Genomic DNA, 16,709 nt, shown 5'->3' with positions numbered 1-16,709 from the left:
TTGTTTAAACACTTGTTCCTACGGGGAAAACTTAGAACAGAATAATTTGTGAAAAAAACAGCATAAACAAAGATTTTCTTCATGCCTGAAATTTACCAAATGACTCTGCGGGAATTTGTATAGTAACACTGCCTTATTTATCTTTTACAAAATAAATTATATTTGTCTTAGCTAAGCCTTTTAAGGGAGAGCCATGATATTCGGATTAGTGAAAAGAGTAGCGCATTGTTTAAAGCTGGAATTTTTCAAAAATTATTTTCATCACAGAACAGAATATGATTGTTCTATGAAGTTGATATCATTAGTCTGAAATCAATCTAAAAAGTATAATTGCTGTGAGGTAATTATCATAATCAGTGTACTCACAACATAATGGTAGAAATTCTTTGTAGAATTATAGAGTTTGGTTCTATTCTAGTATGTAAAAATTTTGAAAACTTGATTTGCATGAAAAGATCAGGCTTTATTTCTCAAAATTGCTTGTTTATTCGTTGCTATGGCCAACAAGAAAATTTTCAATAAGTGATACCCCATGTGATAAGTCACTGAGAACATTACTGTTTCCAATCATTGGAATACCCCCAAAAAAATCTCAATGGGAAAAAAAATAGTTTTCTATGTGGACGTTTCCCATTTGTCTTGATTACCCAAAAGGAGACCATTTGGCTGATATAGGGCTATTGTGGTGTGTGGGAGGTAGTAGGTCCAATACCTCAATAGCAGATTATAATAGAGGTGTTTTTTGGTCAGCAGTCCCGGGCTCGACATCTCTGTGGGACCCAATGCCACCCTAAACGCCTACATGCACACAGTGCTGCACTGTCCCACTAAGCTGTGCGGCTGCACAGCTTCTATTGAATGCCCTCTCTCAGCTGCTGATATTCCTCTTTTCCTCCCTTTTCCTAGCCAAAAGAGGAGGACGTCGCACCAGACTGCAGGTAGCATCTGCTATATGAGATGTTACCTGAAGTCCAGTGTTATCTGTGTTGTTACATAGGACTGCAGGTGACATCTACTATCTATAGATCAGGAACACGGAAAGAGTCTGGTGGAGACAGCACGTCCTCAAGTGAAACTTTATTCCAGATGCTACGTTTTGGCCTAAGAGGACTTTTTCAAGCATCTACTATCTATACTTAGAAAGTTATCACTGTGTTATCTATGGTGTTACATAGAACTGCAGGTTACATCTACCACATTCTTTGTACTCAGATGGTACCTGCAGTCCTATGTAACAGCACAGAATACACAGTGATAGCTCTCTGAATACAGATAATATAATAGATGGTACCTGCAGTTCTATGTAACACTACAGATAACAAACATTTCTCTGGGATTTACCTATTGACAGCCTATCCTCAGGATAAGTCGTCAATATGAGATTGACAGGGTCCAGCTCCCAGCACTCCTGCCGATCAGCATTTTGAGGAGATTATGATGCTCCAGTAAGTGTCATGGCCTTCTCTGTGTTTACCAAGAATAGCGTTGTCCATTTTATAATGGCTGTGCACGGTATTGCAGCTCAGCCAGATTCACTTTGTATGAAACTGAGGTGCACCTAGACTACATGACTGATGAATGTGATGTCACATGGCCTAGGAAGAGGCTGCAGTGCTCACAGAGGACCGCAGCCTCCTTATACAGGAAAAAATAACTATTGGGCGGCACACGGGAGGGGGGACATCAGGGGAAATGGAGGGAGGGGGTCTGAGTTAGGTAGACACTCCTGGGCCTATGGTGCACTTAATCCACCCCTGCAATACCTACACTAATTTTTGATGTTAACCAGTGTGGACCTTCCTTCTATCCACTGATGCAGGGTCAGATTCACTCCACCAGAGTACCAAAGGGTATGCTGGTGGGTTCAGCTTCCAACACAACATTAATCATCAAAGGTCCTATAGAAGGCAACCCCATTTGAAGCTAATTTGGAACTAATCATGTCCTGCTAGAGGCAAATGTTATTGGTTTTATTCACAAGTTTGTGCAATGGTAGCAGAATATTGGATATAATTAAAAGTGGGCAAGCACATGTTTGTATAGATTTTCTTTAAATCCTCAGACACTCATGTTTTGCTTTGGTGGGTCATAGAACCTCAGTTTAATATTACACAGGTAACGTATGCAAACAAATCAAGCGGCATCAACCAGGGGGTGATACCCCTCTCCTCTCTTACAGAGGATGAAAAGAGGCCTGCCCTGAGATGGGATGGAGTCTTCTGGTGGTGAGATCCTTTGCCAAGGGTTCAAAAAGCAGAATGTACAAGCAGATTTCAAAAACTAAGATAAGGTTGTAATGCCTTTTTACCTTTCTAGGCAAACAACAGAACGTTGCAGGAGAAGATTTTGCAGGTGAATAATCTGGTAGAAGCCTTCGGAAATGCATGCACAATCATTAATGAAAACTCAAGTCGCTTTGGGAAATACTTAGAAATGAAATTCACCAAAAATGGAACTGTTGTAGCAGCCCAGATTTCTGAATACCTTCTGGAAAAATCCAGAGTAGTCCACCAGGCAATGTAAGTTCTTATAGTCTTGATTCCTAGTCATTTACCTAGTTAACTTGGCAGGATTTTAAATTAACTCTTAATTAACTTTAAATTTCCTGAGATCAAACCATAATCCTTAAAAGGTTTATCCTATGACTAATGTAAAAATAAGAGAGCATATAGCACATGACAATCTCTTTCTAACAAAGCTAGAACCAGCCATGTGCCTCACATGGATCCAGAGATCTGCCCAATCATTGCTCTGCTAGATTTTATATCAAGGTGACAGCTCAGGGAAAGTGTCTTTTCTGCTGCAGCTCAGGGGGCGTGTCCATGCTCTCCCTATCACAGCTCAGGGGGCGTGTCCATGCTCTCCCTATCACAGCTCAGGAGGCAGTTGGAGGATGGAACTGAGCATGTGCGACCATCTCAGTGAGCAGGTCAAAGAAATAAGAAAAAAACAGCAGGTGGCGCTCTACAGATATATTTCAGTGAATAACTCAGTGAATACCTTGTACCTCACATATTAGTACACTGTTGGTTATACTACATACAGTACCTGTGTCTACTACATCAAGTATACTGTATACTAGATGCAGTGTGTGTATATATATATATATATATATATATATGGCTTGACAAAGGCTCCATGGAGTGAGCTGAAACGTTGCTGTTACCACATGGGTTAATAAAATACCCTTTTTTTCACGGATACTTGAGTGCTGCCTTGGCCTTTTTTGCACATATATATATATATATATATATATATATATATCAAAAAACGGAACAGCACCTCCTGAGACAAATCGCAGGTGCAAGCTACCCGGCATAATACAGCAAACAAAAAACAGTAGCAGCACACCACTATATGCGCTTAGACTAAGTGAACAAGTAAATGTGTGAACAGGGTCAAATACATGACGCCATATAGTTACTGCAAAGCAGTGGAGAAGCTCTTAGCGCATATTATTGATCAAAAATATGTCGGGCCCACCTACCAGACGGCAAGGTCGCTTCTCATCAGGTGGGACCTACTCTAACACGGAATGTCCAGCTCCTTTGTTTCTCTGATTAAAAGCACCAAGGGGTGGGGGATGGGCGGGGAGTGCTAAGCTAAGCACTCCCCGCCCATCCCCCACCCCTTGGTGCTTTTAATCAGAGAAACAAAGGAGCTGGACATTCCGTGTTAGAGTAGGTCCCACCTGATGAGAAGCGACCTTGCCGTCTGGTAGGTGGGCCCGACATATTTTTGATCAATAATATGCGCTAAGAGCTTCTCCACTGCTTTGCAGTAACTATATGGCGTCATGTATTTGACCCTGTTCACACATTTACTTGTTCACTTAGTCTTAGCGCATATAGTGGTGTGCTGCTACTGTTTTTTGTTTGCTATATATATATATTTAGTATATAGGGCAGTGTACTGATGTGACAAGTAGAAAGTATAAGTATATAAATGAAGAGAAAGGAGGAGGACCTCCTCTTACCACTCCATTCCAGTCTTGGTGGAGAGCTCATCGTGCAGGTCTTCTCCATGCTGTTGGGGGTTGAAGGACCTGTGATGATGCTCTGTGCAGTTCCTTTACTAGATGTATAGGACCTGTGGTGATGATGATGATGATGATGTCATCACAGGTCCTGGCAGATTCCCCCCCCCCCCCCCCACACACACACACACTTTCTTTCAGGGTCATGTGAGCACCCCTCTTCTTCCTCCCTAGTGCTTTTGTTCTGCCAACATGTGTCGTAAAAGGGCGCTACATGCCTTTTTACTGGATTTCTCCGAAACGAACCTGAAAAGCTTTGGGTTCGTCTGTCATCTGAAGAATTGATTGGTTCTTAATGAACACTGTTCGTTATGAACTGGTTCACACATCTTTACTATGACATTTGTCAATTGACTCCCATTCACTTCAACTGCCATAAAGCTCACACACCCTACTACACTTTCTATACAGACAATACAGGAAACAATTGTGTGTCTCCAATATGGCTGTCCCATGAAATATTTTTAAATCAAAGAGTAAATGACTACATCGGTTTAAAAAAGAACAAATTTATTATTTCTCTTCTACCGCCTGCCATCTCAATAATGAAACCAAAATCAAACACATCAGACATTCCCTTTAATAACTCAATTGTTGTTTTTTTTCTTCACATTTTGTTCTTTTCAGAGGAGAAAAGAATTTCCACATTTTCTATTACATTTACGCCGGATTGTCAGAAAAAAAGAAACTTGTACATTATAAATTGCCAGAAAACAGGCCTCCCAGGTAATATAAAAGATAAGAGAAACATGTTATAACGCCAGTGATGGCGAGTTATTACTTTTTCGCTCTCGTGTAATTGCTAATCATTTATCGCTCACATTTCAGATACCTACAAAATGAGCATATTAAAATGGTACAAGATTTTATGAATAACACATTCTACAAAACTCAGTTTGACTTAATTGAGCAGTGTTTCAAAGTGATAGGTTTTACGCTGGAGGTGAGTGGTAGCATCTCCTTTGTCCCTTTTATTTTACTAATCTATTGTACATATTCATAAGTATCTCCAAATTGAATTACATTTGTTTCCGCTGCTTTTGTGCTTTCCCCCTTTCTAGTGACCAATATGCTTTGGGGATTTGTAAACTATGCCCCATGTTCAAAATGTGATTCATTTAGGAGCAATATTACATTTAGAAGGATTGTTAACTTTTTATTCATTGAAATATTATGTTTGCTTTCACAACTGCTTCTTGGCATTGAGCGATATTGTTTAGATGTCCTGATGCATTTCCCCTGGTTGTGTCCAGTTAAAACTAACTAATAACTGAGTTTGATCATCTGGTTGCTTGAGTAAACAATGGAACAATGGATCTGGAAAGCTGGGCACACTTTTCTGATAACTGTGGTCGGAACGACCACCCCCATACATATGCGTTTTTGGCTGAGGGAAGTTAGCTGCTGCCAGAGAACAAAGGGTCGGCTGTATTAAAATTATAGGTGGTTTGTCACCAAAAAATTCACTGATAACTGGGCACAATGTCTTGTAGGGCTAGCTCAGCTGAATGTAATTATATTTTTCACTCAGTGATCAGCTGCTTCTTTTAATCCATAGGCTAATAAGCAGTTAAGTGCACCAAGGGCGGGCACAAGCTACTCTGTGCACCGTTGCTCCTCATGCATCATCTTCAACCCTTTCTCTCTCCTCTTTGATTGACAGGACCAGGTTCTTGCATAGTCATCTTGCCTTTCCCTGTAAGTAAAAGAGAAGAATGGGCTGGCAGAGTAAGCAGGAGGAGCAAGGGCCCGTCCTATGTGCACTTAACTGCTTATTTGCATATGGGTTCAAATACATTTTTTAAAAGTATAATCCAAAGGTGAGGGTTAAATCACAGCAGAGCCCTTCCAAATCACCAAAATGAAAGACACTCAATGTATGAGGGTGGAATAGCATGCACAAAATAATAAAACTTAACCTTTGCTTTACTCAATTAAAAAGGCTTATACATTATGCATAAAATCATCAAATTATACAATAATGTTAGAACAGGGGTGCACAAAGTTTTGTGTGTGGGGCAACATTGTCAGACTGAACCAACATATAGGGCCAAAAATAAGATTTAAAGGGGCATTTACAACTGAAATACTATATTTATGGCATATTGAACATACTGTATATGTCATAAATGTCTAGTTACACTTCCAGGATTCCAATCTAATGGGAGAATACATGAAAAATGCATGTGAGCAGCCACAAGACATAGACATACATGTCTGTCACCAGATGGTTGGGGCTGCACAGAAAGGTATCAAGGGCTGCAGGATGTGCACCCCAGTGTTAGAAGAATGTATTTTTCGCCCCATAAGACGCACTTTTTCTAATGGGTGAGAAATGCCCCTGCGTCTTATGGGGCGAATGCTGGCAGTTTTACATCGCAAGCTGCGATGTAGGAGCGAGCGGGGACTCGGGGAGGGACTGGGAGGAGGAGCTGGGGGCCGGCAATAGCGGCGGGGCGGTGCAGTCAGTGTAGTATAGCCCCGCCGTAACTCCCTGATGTCACGTGCCTGCGCCGCCTACTTTATGAATGAAGCAGGCGGCGCAGGCAAGTGACGTCAGTGAGGGACGCGCCGGCCGCCCGGCCTGCCTGCCTGGGTTCTACTGAAGCGGTTAGGATATAAGGTACTATTAGGAGTAAGGGGGCATGTTTAATAACTATTAATTGAATAAGACATCTTATATTAGTATACTGGAGCGGCGGGGGGGGATCTGTGGATGGCACTGTTATGGGCTGGGGGGTCTGTGGATGGCACTGTTATGGTCTGGGGGGGTCTGTGGATGGCACTGTTATGGGCTGGGGGGGTCTGTGGATGGCACTGTTATGGGCTGGGGGGGTCTGTGGATGGCACATATATAACAGTGCCACCCACAGATCCCCCTTCTAACAGTGCCATCCACAGATCCCCCCCAGCCCATAACAGTGCCATCCACAGATCCCCCCCTGTAACAGTGCCATCCACAGATCCCCCCTGTAACAGTGCCATCCACAGATCCCCCCTGTAACAGTGCCAGCCACAGATCCCCCTGTAACAGTGCCAGCCACAGATCCCCCTGTACCAGGGCCAGCCACAGATCCCCCTGTAACAGTGCCAGCCACAGATACCCCTGTAACAGTGCCAGCCACAGATCCCCCTGTAACAGTGCCAGCCACAGATCCCCCTGTAACAGTGCAAGCCACAGATCCCCCCCATAACAGTGTCCGTCACAGATCCCCCCATAACAGTGTCCGTCATCCATAGATTCCCCCCATAACAGTGTCCATCATCCACAGATCCCCCCGTAACAGTGCCATCCATAGATCCCCCCCTGTAACAGTGCCAGCCACAGATCCCCCTGTAACAGTGCCAGCCACAGATCCCCCCATAACAGTGTCCGTCACAGATCCCCCCCATAACAGTGTCCGTCATCCACAGATCCTCCCCATAACAGTGTCCCTCATCCACAGATCCCCCCCATAACAGTGTATCTGTCATCCACAGATCCCCCCCATAACAGTGTCTGTCATCCACAGACCCCCCCCATAAAAGTGTCCGTCATCCACAGATCCCCCCATAACAGTGTCCGTCATCCACAGATCCCCCCATAACAGTGTCCGTTATCCACAGATCCCCCCATAACAGTGTCCGTCATCCACAGATCCCCAGTAATAGTGCCATCCACAGACCAGCATTAGTTCCAAACCCACCAAACACACAGCACACCTTTTGGTTAAAAAAAAAATTCTTCTTATTTTCCTCCCCAAAAACCTAGGTGCGTCTTATGGGCCGGTGCATCTTATAGGGTGAAAAATACGATATGTTTGGGTCAATCCAACCAATATGTGCCATTGTTGACCAAATCACAGTCTCAATATCATAGTCAATATGTGTACCCTCAAAGTGGAGTGTAAGCCACTCAACTATTCAATCAGTGTTTTTTCATAATACAATTTCCCCCTGGGTATAGCCTCAAACTGTTCAAGCAGTACTTTTTCATAAAGGAAAACTAATTTGCATAACTTTTGGTTTCTTCGAAAGAAAAGAACACTTAGCCTATCTGATGCCAGAAGGAAGATATGCTAATTTGCATATATTTTTGCCTGAAACGCAGAGCAGTGTTGGCTGCACTACAATACACCTCATGCATACTAGGTGGTCACTTTAATGAGAAAGAGCACATCCAGGACCCTGACCAAGGCCAGTTAGCAAATCAGGGCACTTTTCTCTTGAGACGCTCAGTATTTTTTGTTCTTTTGGAAGGAGAACTGACTTGCATGTCTTTTTTCCAATGGAATATGACTTGTGTGTTTCTGTCTTTCTCTGATGTGCCTGAAATGAATCACGAGGATTTATTAAATTCAGAATTTTTGGGGAAATTTGGGGCAACTTGATTTTCTCATCCTTTGGTGGTATTAGTCAAACAAAATGTGTAGGGACCACATTATACCAGAGATTATTACCTCTTTTGAAAACACAGATACTGTATCAAGTCACATTATGGTTATTTTAGGGCCTCCTAGTGACAGAGAGAGGTTCCTGACTTGTAACAACTTATCTGGGCAACTACTCCGTGATAGGTAGGACTTATAGGGCAATATACCTTGGCAGGGTGTAACAGGCTTAGTTTTTTTCCCCACCCTTTAATCTGGAACCGTGACCAAGATCCAGTAAGAACATTCTATGTACTCTAGCAATCACAAGTTTGGCATACACTTCACTTTAGAGGTACTCATATTGATTACGATATTGAGACTGTGATTCAGTTAACGTTGGCACATAGAAGTTCTAAGGTACATAATTACATTTACCTGAATTTTTAACACCATTTCTTATGACTATTGTCAAATATTGCTTTCTCTGTTTCATTCTTCTTTTGATTATATAACTTACAATTACATAATTTACTTAAAGGAACTTGGAAGTGTATACAGCATTCTTGCTGCTATTTTGAATGTGGGAAATATAGACTTCACTTCAGTGGCATCAGAACATCAGATAGATAAAAGCAACATCTCCAATCCATCCATACTGGAAAACTGTAAGATTCAATTATGTTAAGTCTTTTTAATGTAAAAAATTGCTGCAAACCTGTTGATCGTAAAAAATGTGGTTGGGTTTTCAAGCTTCTTAATGCACAGAGATGTTCTTTACTTTTCCTCTTGGCTCGACACACAGTACTGTATTCAGAAATGAGTGACATGAGATGACCAGATGTCCTCTTTTTCCATCAGTTCTACAAAGCATAATTGACTTAGATATTTCTTCTCATTATATCGGAAAGATACTTCCAGTATAATCATTTGTAGGTCAAGGATCCATTCTGTTTTCCTTGCTTTCATGGATATTCTCAAAAATCTTCATCAATACTGAAGTTCAGAAGAATGGATCAGTACTTTTCCTGCCTGGCTTCTTTTGTGTTGGCCTTCATGCACATTGCATAAAACTAAACTACTTTACATCTGTGGTCTTTGATCCTATAGACAAGCTACTATATTTGGCGTCATGTTTCCCAGGTCTCTTATCCTTGATCTGGTCTGAATGTATGCATCTCTTGTATCTTCCTATTACCATGCAATTGTCACGGCTGAGGATGGGGGAAACCCTCAGCCGTGTGCCGGGGGATGATGGTCGCTGCTTGACCAGGACGAACAGGATTAGGGAGCAGGTCACCTCCTAACAGCGTCCCTAACCCTGACCCTAACTCCTACCTGCATGGGCCGACCTTGAAGGTAGGAGGACCCATGCGCAGGAACCTCGGATCCCTACTCGCCCTCCGCCGGTCCCTAGGCTAGGAGTCAGAGTAAGACATCCTGTTCCTTCTGGATACGGAGGAACAGGAGTCTAACTGGCCAAGCTGCAAGGAAGGGAGAACAAGTGCAACCTGTGGCAGTGGCAGGTACTTGCCACAAACATCACACTGACCTGCCACAGACAACCAAGCCTGGAACCCATGTGGGTGTACTGCCCACAGACAGCAGGACTAAGCACACAAACATACAACACACGGGAACCCAGGACCACAGGTGCAATAAAACAACATAAAGCAAACACATCTTCAGACACCAAAGGACATATATAAGCTTATGACCAGAAGGTTGGCCCCCACTGGCAGTTGGTAAGTAACCAGGAGGATGTCTACAGCCAGCATGGCTGAAACACCCTCTCTGGCTACTGCCTACAACTGAGGCTATATAGGGCCAAGAGGCCACACCCAACAGTCAGACACACCCCGTGACTCAGACACACAGAAAGGGAGTTAACCCTTCCAATACCACAGAAGGGAAAACATAACATAAAGGGGAAGTGTTAAAACTACAAACACACTGTGGCTGTTGCCGCAGGCAACGACATGGGTGGCAAGCGTGTCCTGGGAGTCAGCCCGAAGGCCGGGACACTGCCACCACATGTACACATACAACCAAACGTTGCCACGGGCAACCACAGTGAAGGGAAGATGTCAGTGCACACCACACACAAAACAGAGTGCACACAGACATACAAAAGTGCATACAAACGTGCACATAACTCCAAGGGAACCGCACACATAGCTGTTGTCCGCGGCAACCGCACCTGAGGCCAACTACATTATGCCTCAAGCTGCGGTTGACACTACAACCCAAAACCGCGGGCAACAGTATGCGGCTCCCAAGGAGTCACGGCCAAAACCGTGGCCGTGACAGCAATGTTTCAGCTCATAAGATTTGAACTAGGATACACCCCCAGTGTCTAATAGGTGAGGGTCCCACGATTGGGACTGGCACCTATCTCCTAAATGGAGCCCTGAAAGTGGTGGAGGCGTTGGCTCGGCTATTTCCATCGCGCCCATAGAAGTGAATAGGAGCAGTCGCCGTGCATGCGCGGTGCGATCCCATTCACTTCTATGGGGAGAGCGCTTGGTGTGGCCAGACCAGAGTCCTCCAGCCACTGCTCCATTCTTGATATAGGTGTGGGTCCCATCTCATTCTGAAGGATCTAGCATCTTTTCTGTGCAAGGAGATCTCACTGATTGTAGGAGCTGTTTAATGCTTAACTTTCCCTGTGTTGGTGCTACAGGAAGACCAACCACAATGTGTGATCAGCTTATTAGTGGGAAACCCTTCTAACAAAAAATACATTTTTCAATGCTGAAAGCCACTCATAATTACATTCAACGTTATATTCTCCATCCCTATACAGCAATGTCTCCTACTACTATACTTTTACAATCAGTTGTAAAGTTAGAGGTCTTCACTATTGCCATGTTCATTAAGTCCTTTAAAGTTCCATTGTTTCTATTTATTTTCAGTGCTTTTGAATCTTCCTTAGTTTTTGGCTAACCTTTTATTCCCTTGTGCAATGATAGCTAATTTTCATAGGTATTTTGGAGTTTCTGGGAAAAATATTTGTAGTACCCCAGACCTGGGGGTACTACAAATAGTTTATTGTTATGATAAATAACTTAAACCATAAGGAAAACAGAGGCTCACCCTCTTGTTACTCTGGATATGGTGCTCTTGTCAATTTGACTCACCCCGTCAAAATATTCAATTAACTAAATGTATCTATGACAGCCACTCTACAGGGCCCTCTCTCCTTCTGTACCAGTTTGTAACTTGTCTTGTTTATGCTTAGTGCAATTGTCTGTATTATGTATGTGCTCCCGTTTTCATATGTACAGCGCTATGGAATGAATGGCGCTTTAATAATAAATAATAAGCATAATTAGGATACTATGCTTGAAGAAATATTTCCTAAAAAAACTCTGACATCAGAGATGAATGTAAATTATTAATATAAACATACAGATTTGAAACACAAGTCTAAAATGTATCCAAGACAAGAAATAGGTCAAGAAATTGCCACTTTCCGGAAATGTGTAGAGACGGACATAAGAAGAATGAAAAATGCAACAACAAGAAGAAATAATCTCACGATGCACAAAATCCGAGCTATAAAACAATTACAAACACAGGAAAATATAATAATTCGGCCTGCAGATAATCTGGAATGTAGAAGATAATTATCAGATGAAACCACATGCAAAAAATTAAAGGGGACCCTACTAAAGAGTTCAATAAAGTACTTGTAGAATTCTGTAAAAAAAGGATTGGAGAAAAAAAATACTTTTATAGCAGGAATATCAGTTTATTTTAAGTACACAACAAAGGCTACCTGTATTCTATTGTATACCTAACATACACAAAAACAAGGAAGATCCACCAGGACGTACAATCATTTATGGTATAGGTTCCCTGACATTGAATTTATCCCAATACAAAAACCAGTGGTGAAAAACAAAAAGGCATATATAAAAGATACTACACAGATTATACAGATTATCGAAAACCTAAAATATGAATCTCATTAGATTATAGGCACATTAGACATTAACTCACTTTATACCATAATAGAACACGATCAAGGAATTGCAGCTATGAGGACACAATTAGAAATGAGTAGACAACTCTGCGCGGAACAAATAGAATATTTAGCAGAGGGAGTACGGTATATACTGACCCATAATTATTTTTATTTTGAGTCAGATTATTTTCTACAAATTAGAGGCACCACCATGGGCACCAGGTTTGCCCCCCAGTTATGCAAATTTATTTATGGCCCAATGGGAACATAAACATATTACTCCCAGACTGGGGGACAGACCTGGAGCTATGACATAGATACATTGACGATAATTTTTTTATCTGGCAAAAAAGTAAAACAGAACTTCAACTGTTCTTAGAAAGAATAAATAAAAATCCAAATAATAAAAAAATTTCAGCAAATTATCCCAAATAGAATTTTTGGATCTACAAATTACGGTAGAAAAAGATAGACTGATTTGCAGTACTTATCATAAACTGATAACAAACAGCCATATTTTGTACTCTAGCTGCCATTTACCAAGATGACTCCTTAACATAACGATTGGACAATTTCACTGTATAAAACGCAACTGCACAAAAAATAAGAAATTTGAGGAAGAAGCGAAAGAAATGAAAGAACAATTTATATAAAAAGAATATCCACTACAGGTCGTCGAGACATCTTTATCTAAAGTGAGAGACATGGACAGGCAGTCCTTTTTTTCAGTAGAGACCAATAATATACCGTATTTTTCGCCCTATAAGACGCACCTAGGTTTTTGAGGAGGAAAATAAGAGAAAAAATATTTTGAACCAAAAGGTGTGCTTTTGGTGGGTTTTGAACTAATTGTGGTCTGTGGATGGCGCACTGCTATGGGGGATCTGTGGATGGCGCACTGTTATGGGGGATCTGTGGGTGACGCACTGTTATGGGGGATCTGTGGGTGATGCACTGTTATGGGGGATCTGTGGGTGACACTTATGGGGGATCTGTGGGTGACACTTATGGGGGATTTGTGGGTGACACTTATGGGGGATCTGTGGGTGGCTCTTATTGGGGTCTCTGGATGGCACTGTTATAAGGATCTGTGTATGACAGTTATGGGGGGATCTGTGGATGACACATATATAGCATCTTATGCTATGTGTCATCCACAGATCCCCTCCATAACAGTGTCCCTGTAGTGAATGACCCTCAATACAGGGGGTGGGGGTCGCATCTGCTTTTATAATGACAGCGGGGCCCGTGCAGTGACTGTATTCTACTACACGGGCCCCGCTCACTGTATATTATCGTATCTGTAATAGTTAATTGTTATGTATATAATCGGGTAATCAGCGCCTGTATACTTGCAAGTACAAGCCCTCGGTAGCAGAGAGGAGGGAGGAGGCAGGCCGGGAGGACGGGCGCTGGCAGCGTGAGTCACTACGTCATGCACCCACGCCGCCTGCTTCATTCATAAAGTGGGCGGCGCAGGCGCGTGACATAGTGACTCACGCTGCCAGTGCCCATCCTCCCGGCCTGCCTCCTCCCTCCTCTCTGCTACCTACCGAGCGCTTGTAGTTGTAAGTAATACACAGCGCTGATTACCCGATTATATACATAACAATTAACTATTACAGATACGATTATACAGTGAGCGGGGCCCGTGTAGTAGAATACAGTCACTGCACGGGCCCCGCTGTCATTATAAAAGCAGATGCCGCCCCCCAGCCCCTCCTCCCTCACAGCTGATACACCCGCTGCGCGGCATCGCGGCGGGTGTATCATTGAAAATTCGGCAAAATCAGCAGCATTCGCCCCATAAGACGCACTGCTATTTCCCCCCCACTTTTGGGGGGAAAAAAGTGCGTCTTATAGGGCGAAAAATACGGTAGATAAAAAACAAGAAGAGGATACCATACGCATTATTTTGCCTTTTAATGCGCAATATAAAAAAATTGAACAAATTATAAAATGACATTGGCATTACATTTTGAACGACAAGCTTATAGGCCCTTCAGTTACTACTATTCCCCCAGATAATCTACACGAAAGCCCCAAATTTGGGATTGAAAGTATCACCATCTATTAAACCAAATAAAAGGGGAGAACATTCTATACACAAATGGCTCAACATCAAAGGTTTTTATAGATGTGAGAAATGTAACAACTGTAAAAACATTGTATTCCCAAGACACAAAATTCCTTCACATACGATATAAGGGAATTCTTAACATGTAGCTCCACCAATGTTATTTATATCATCCAATGTTCTTGCCGAAAACAATATATAGGGAGGACATACTCTGAAAAAAAGAATACCGGAACATATCACAAATATAAAGAATGGTTATGAAAAACATTCCTTATCAAAACAATTTAAACAGTCTCATAATAAAGATCCAACTGGCTTAACCTTTGCAGCCTTTGAGAAGGTGGAAGGACATTGGAGAGGGGGGAACCATATTACTAGGATGTCACGCCTAGAGTCTAGAAGAATTTTTGACTTCAATACACTTACCTGGGGGTACTCAACGCTAAATTGGAATTGTTTGGCTTTTTGTAGAGATATGGGTGGGTGCCCTTTGCTGATGGAAAATCAGAGTCAGGCTGTGTTACCAGCACTCCGATCTCCCCTTGGCGGAAGGCCCCCATCCTATACTTCCATTCGTCACACCATTCAAAGCCCAGTAGGAAGAGAAAACCTAGAAAATTTAATTTTGTAACAAGGATTCTACGAAAAATATGACTCTTAAAAAACATATAATCCTTGGAGAAAGATAAATGATTAAAAAACATAAAATAATACTAGAAATTATATACTAGTGTTTATATAGGTGGCATTTGAGAGAAAAAAAGGGCACAAGCATCTTTAATATGGAAAAAATATATATATAATAAATCATTCTTAATATAATGGTCTCCTATATCCATATGAAGCTGGACACCAACTCCAGCGTGTTGTTGTAAAGTGAGTGTTTTGCTTATTTTCATGTTTTTTATGATTTTGCAAACTCACCTTTAAAAAATAATAATGAATTGTCATAACTGGTGACAAAATGCAACTGTACACAAGAAAACGCATTGGTATGCAAAAAAAACATGGAAAAGGCATAACAATCGCACAAGAAAAACGCATTGGTATGCAAAAAAACGCATGGAAAATGCATAACAATCGCAATGCGTTTTTTGATGGCAGTACAACAATATGTTGATTAATATAAAGAAAACTAAGATATTCAAACAGGAAGAAACAAATATTTACACAATCTTTCCTGATTATTTGGAAAAACAAAGCTGGCAAAAAATGAGGCAAATAAAGAATCCAGTTCGGGTTTTTATAATGATAACAAAGGTGGATATAAAAGTGGGCAGGATGTTCAGGTGTATGCTGCCACTGAGGAAGGGGTTAGTTTAAACTCCGAAACGCGTCTGACGTGAATTGGCATACACATAGGATCCAGGACCCACCTACTAAATATCTATGGATATGTAAAGAATATACTCTTTCATCAAGAGTCGTGGAGCGCTCCACAGATACCGTCCCCTATTTTTGAAAAGAACCGGGTAACTCGAGGTTGACGTGGCGAGACACGTGGGACGCCAAGCACCGCATCAACTACAGAGCCTGTAAAAAAAAAAAACACTACGAGTAAGGTAACATTATCCACACTCAACACAGAAACACAGAAGCGGAGGTGAGTTTGTAAATCACCACGTGAGATACCACGGGGGGCATACATCAGCCGCTAACAGTGAGTATCCGTTACCGACCACTGTTGGAGACATATCTATATAAACAATTAGCGCTAATACAGGCCAAATGGAACTATAAATGTAAGGTTGAAACAATATAAATAAGGAACATTTGAATGTATCGCTTTACTATTTTTGCCGCATTGAACTAATCAATAGACTCATTATATTAACAGCCTTACTAAGCGCAAGTAGTGCAGACTTTTCATCTTTAAAAACATAATCCTTGCACACTGCTTAAAAACACCTGTGAAGTGAAAACCATTTCAGGGGACTACCTCTTGAAGCTCATCAAGAGAATGCCAAGAGTGTGCAAAGCAGTAATCAAAGCAAAAGGTGGCTACTTTGAAGAACCTAGAATATGACATATTTTCAGTTGTTTCACACTTGTTTGTTATGTATATAATTCCACATGTGTTAATTCATAGTTTTGATGCCTTCAGTGTGAATCTACAATTTTCATAGTCATGAAAATAAAGAAAACTCTTTGAATGAGAAGGTGTGTCCAAACTTTTGGTCTGTACTGTATATGAACAAATAGAAAGAAGCAAAGCTACTATGTATATCCTACTGTAGCAATATGCAAATGTGATATTCGCCATGGGATGCAACT

The 16,709-nt window shown here is 41.7% G+C and overlaps 1 protein-coding gene across 1 annotated transcript in view; it reads left to right on the top strand.

Moving 5' to 3' along the window:
* Positions 1–16,709, top strand: part of MYO3A (myosin IIIA) — a 269,541-nt gene that overhangs the window by 134,991 nt on the left and 117,841 nt on the right. Inside the window, exons 13-16 of the mRNA XM_040434050.1 lie at positions 2,317–2,519; positions 4,664–4,762; positions 4,865–4,979; positions 8,927–9,053. Coding sequence (XP_040289984.1) covers positions 2,317–2,519; positions 4,664–4,762; positions 4,865–4,979; positions 8,927–9,053 — 544 coding nt within the window. The remainder of the gene's footprint in view (positions 1–2,316; positions 2,520–4,663; positions 4,763–4,864; positions 4,980–8,926; positions 9,054–16,709) is intronic.

The sequence above is a fragment of the Bufo bufo genome, chromosome 5, assembly GCF_905171765.1.
Source record: "Bufo bufo chromosome 5, aBufBuf1.1, whole genome shotgun sequence".
NCBI classification, from domain to species: domain Eukaryota; kingdom Metazoa; phylum Chordata; class Amphibia; order Anura; family Bufonidae; genus Bufo; species Bufo bufo.
This window is presented reverse-complemented; position numbering and strand designations above follow the sequence as displayed.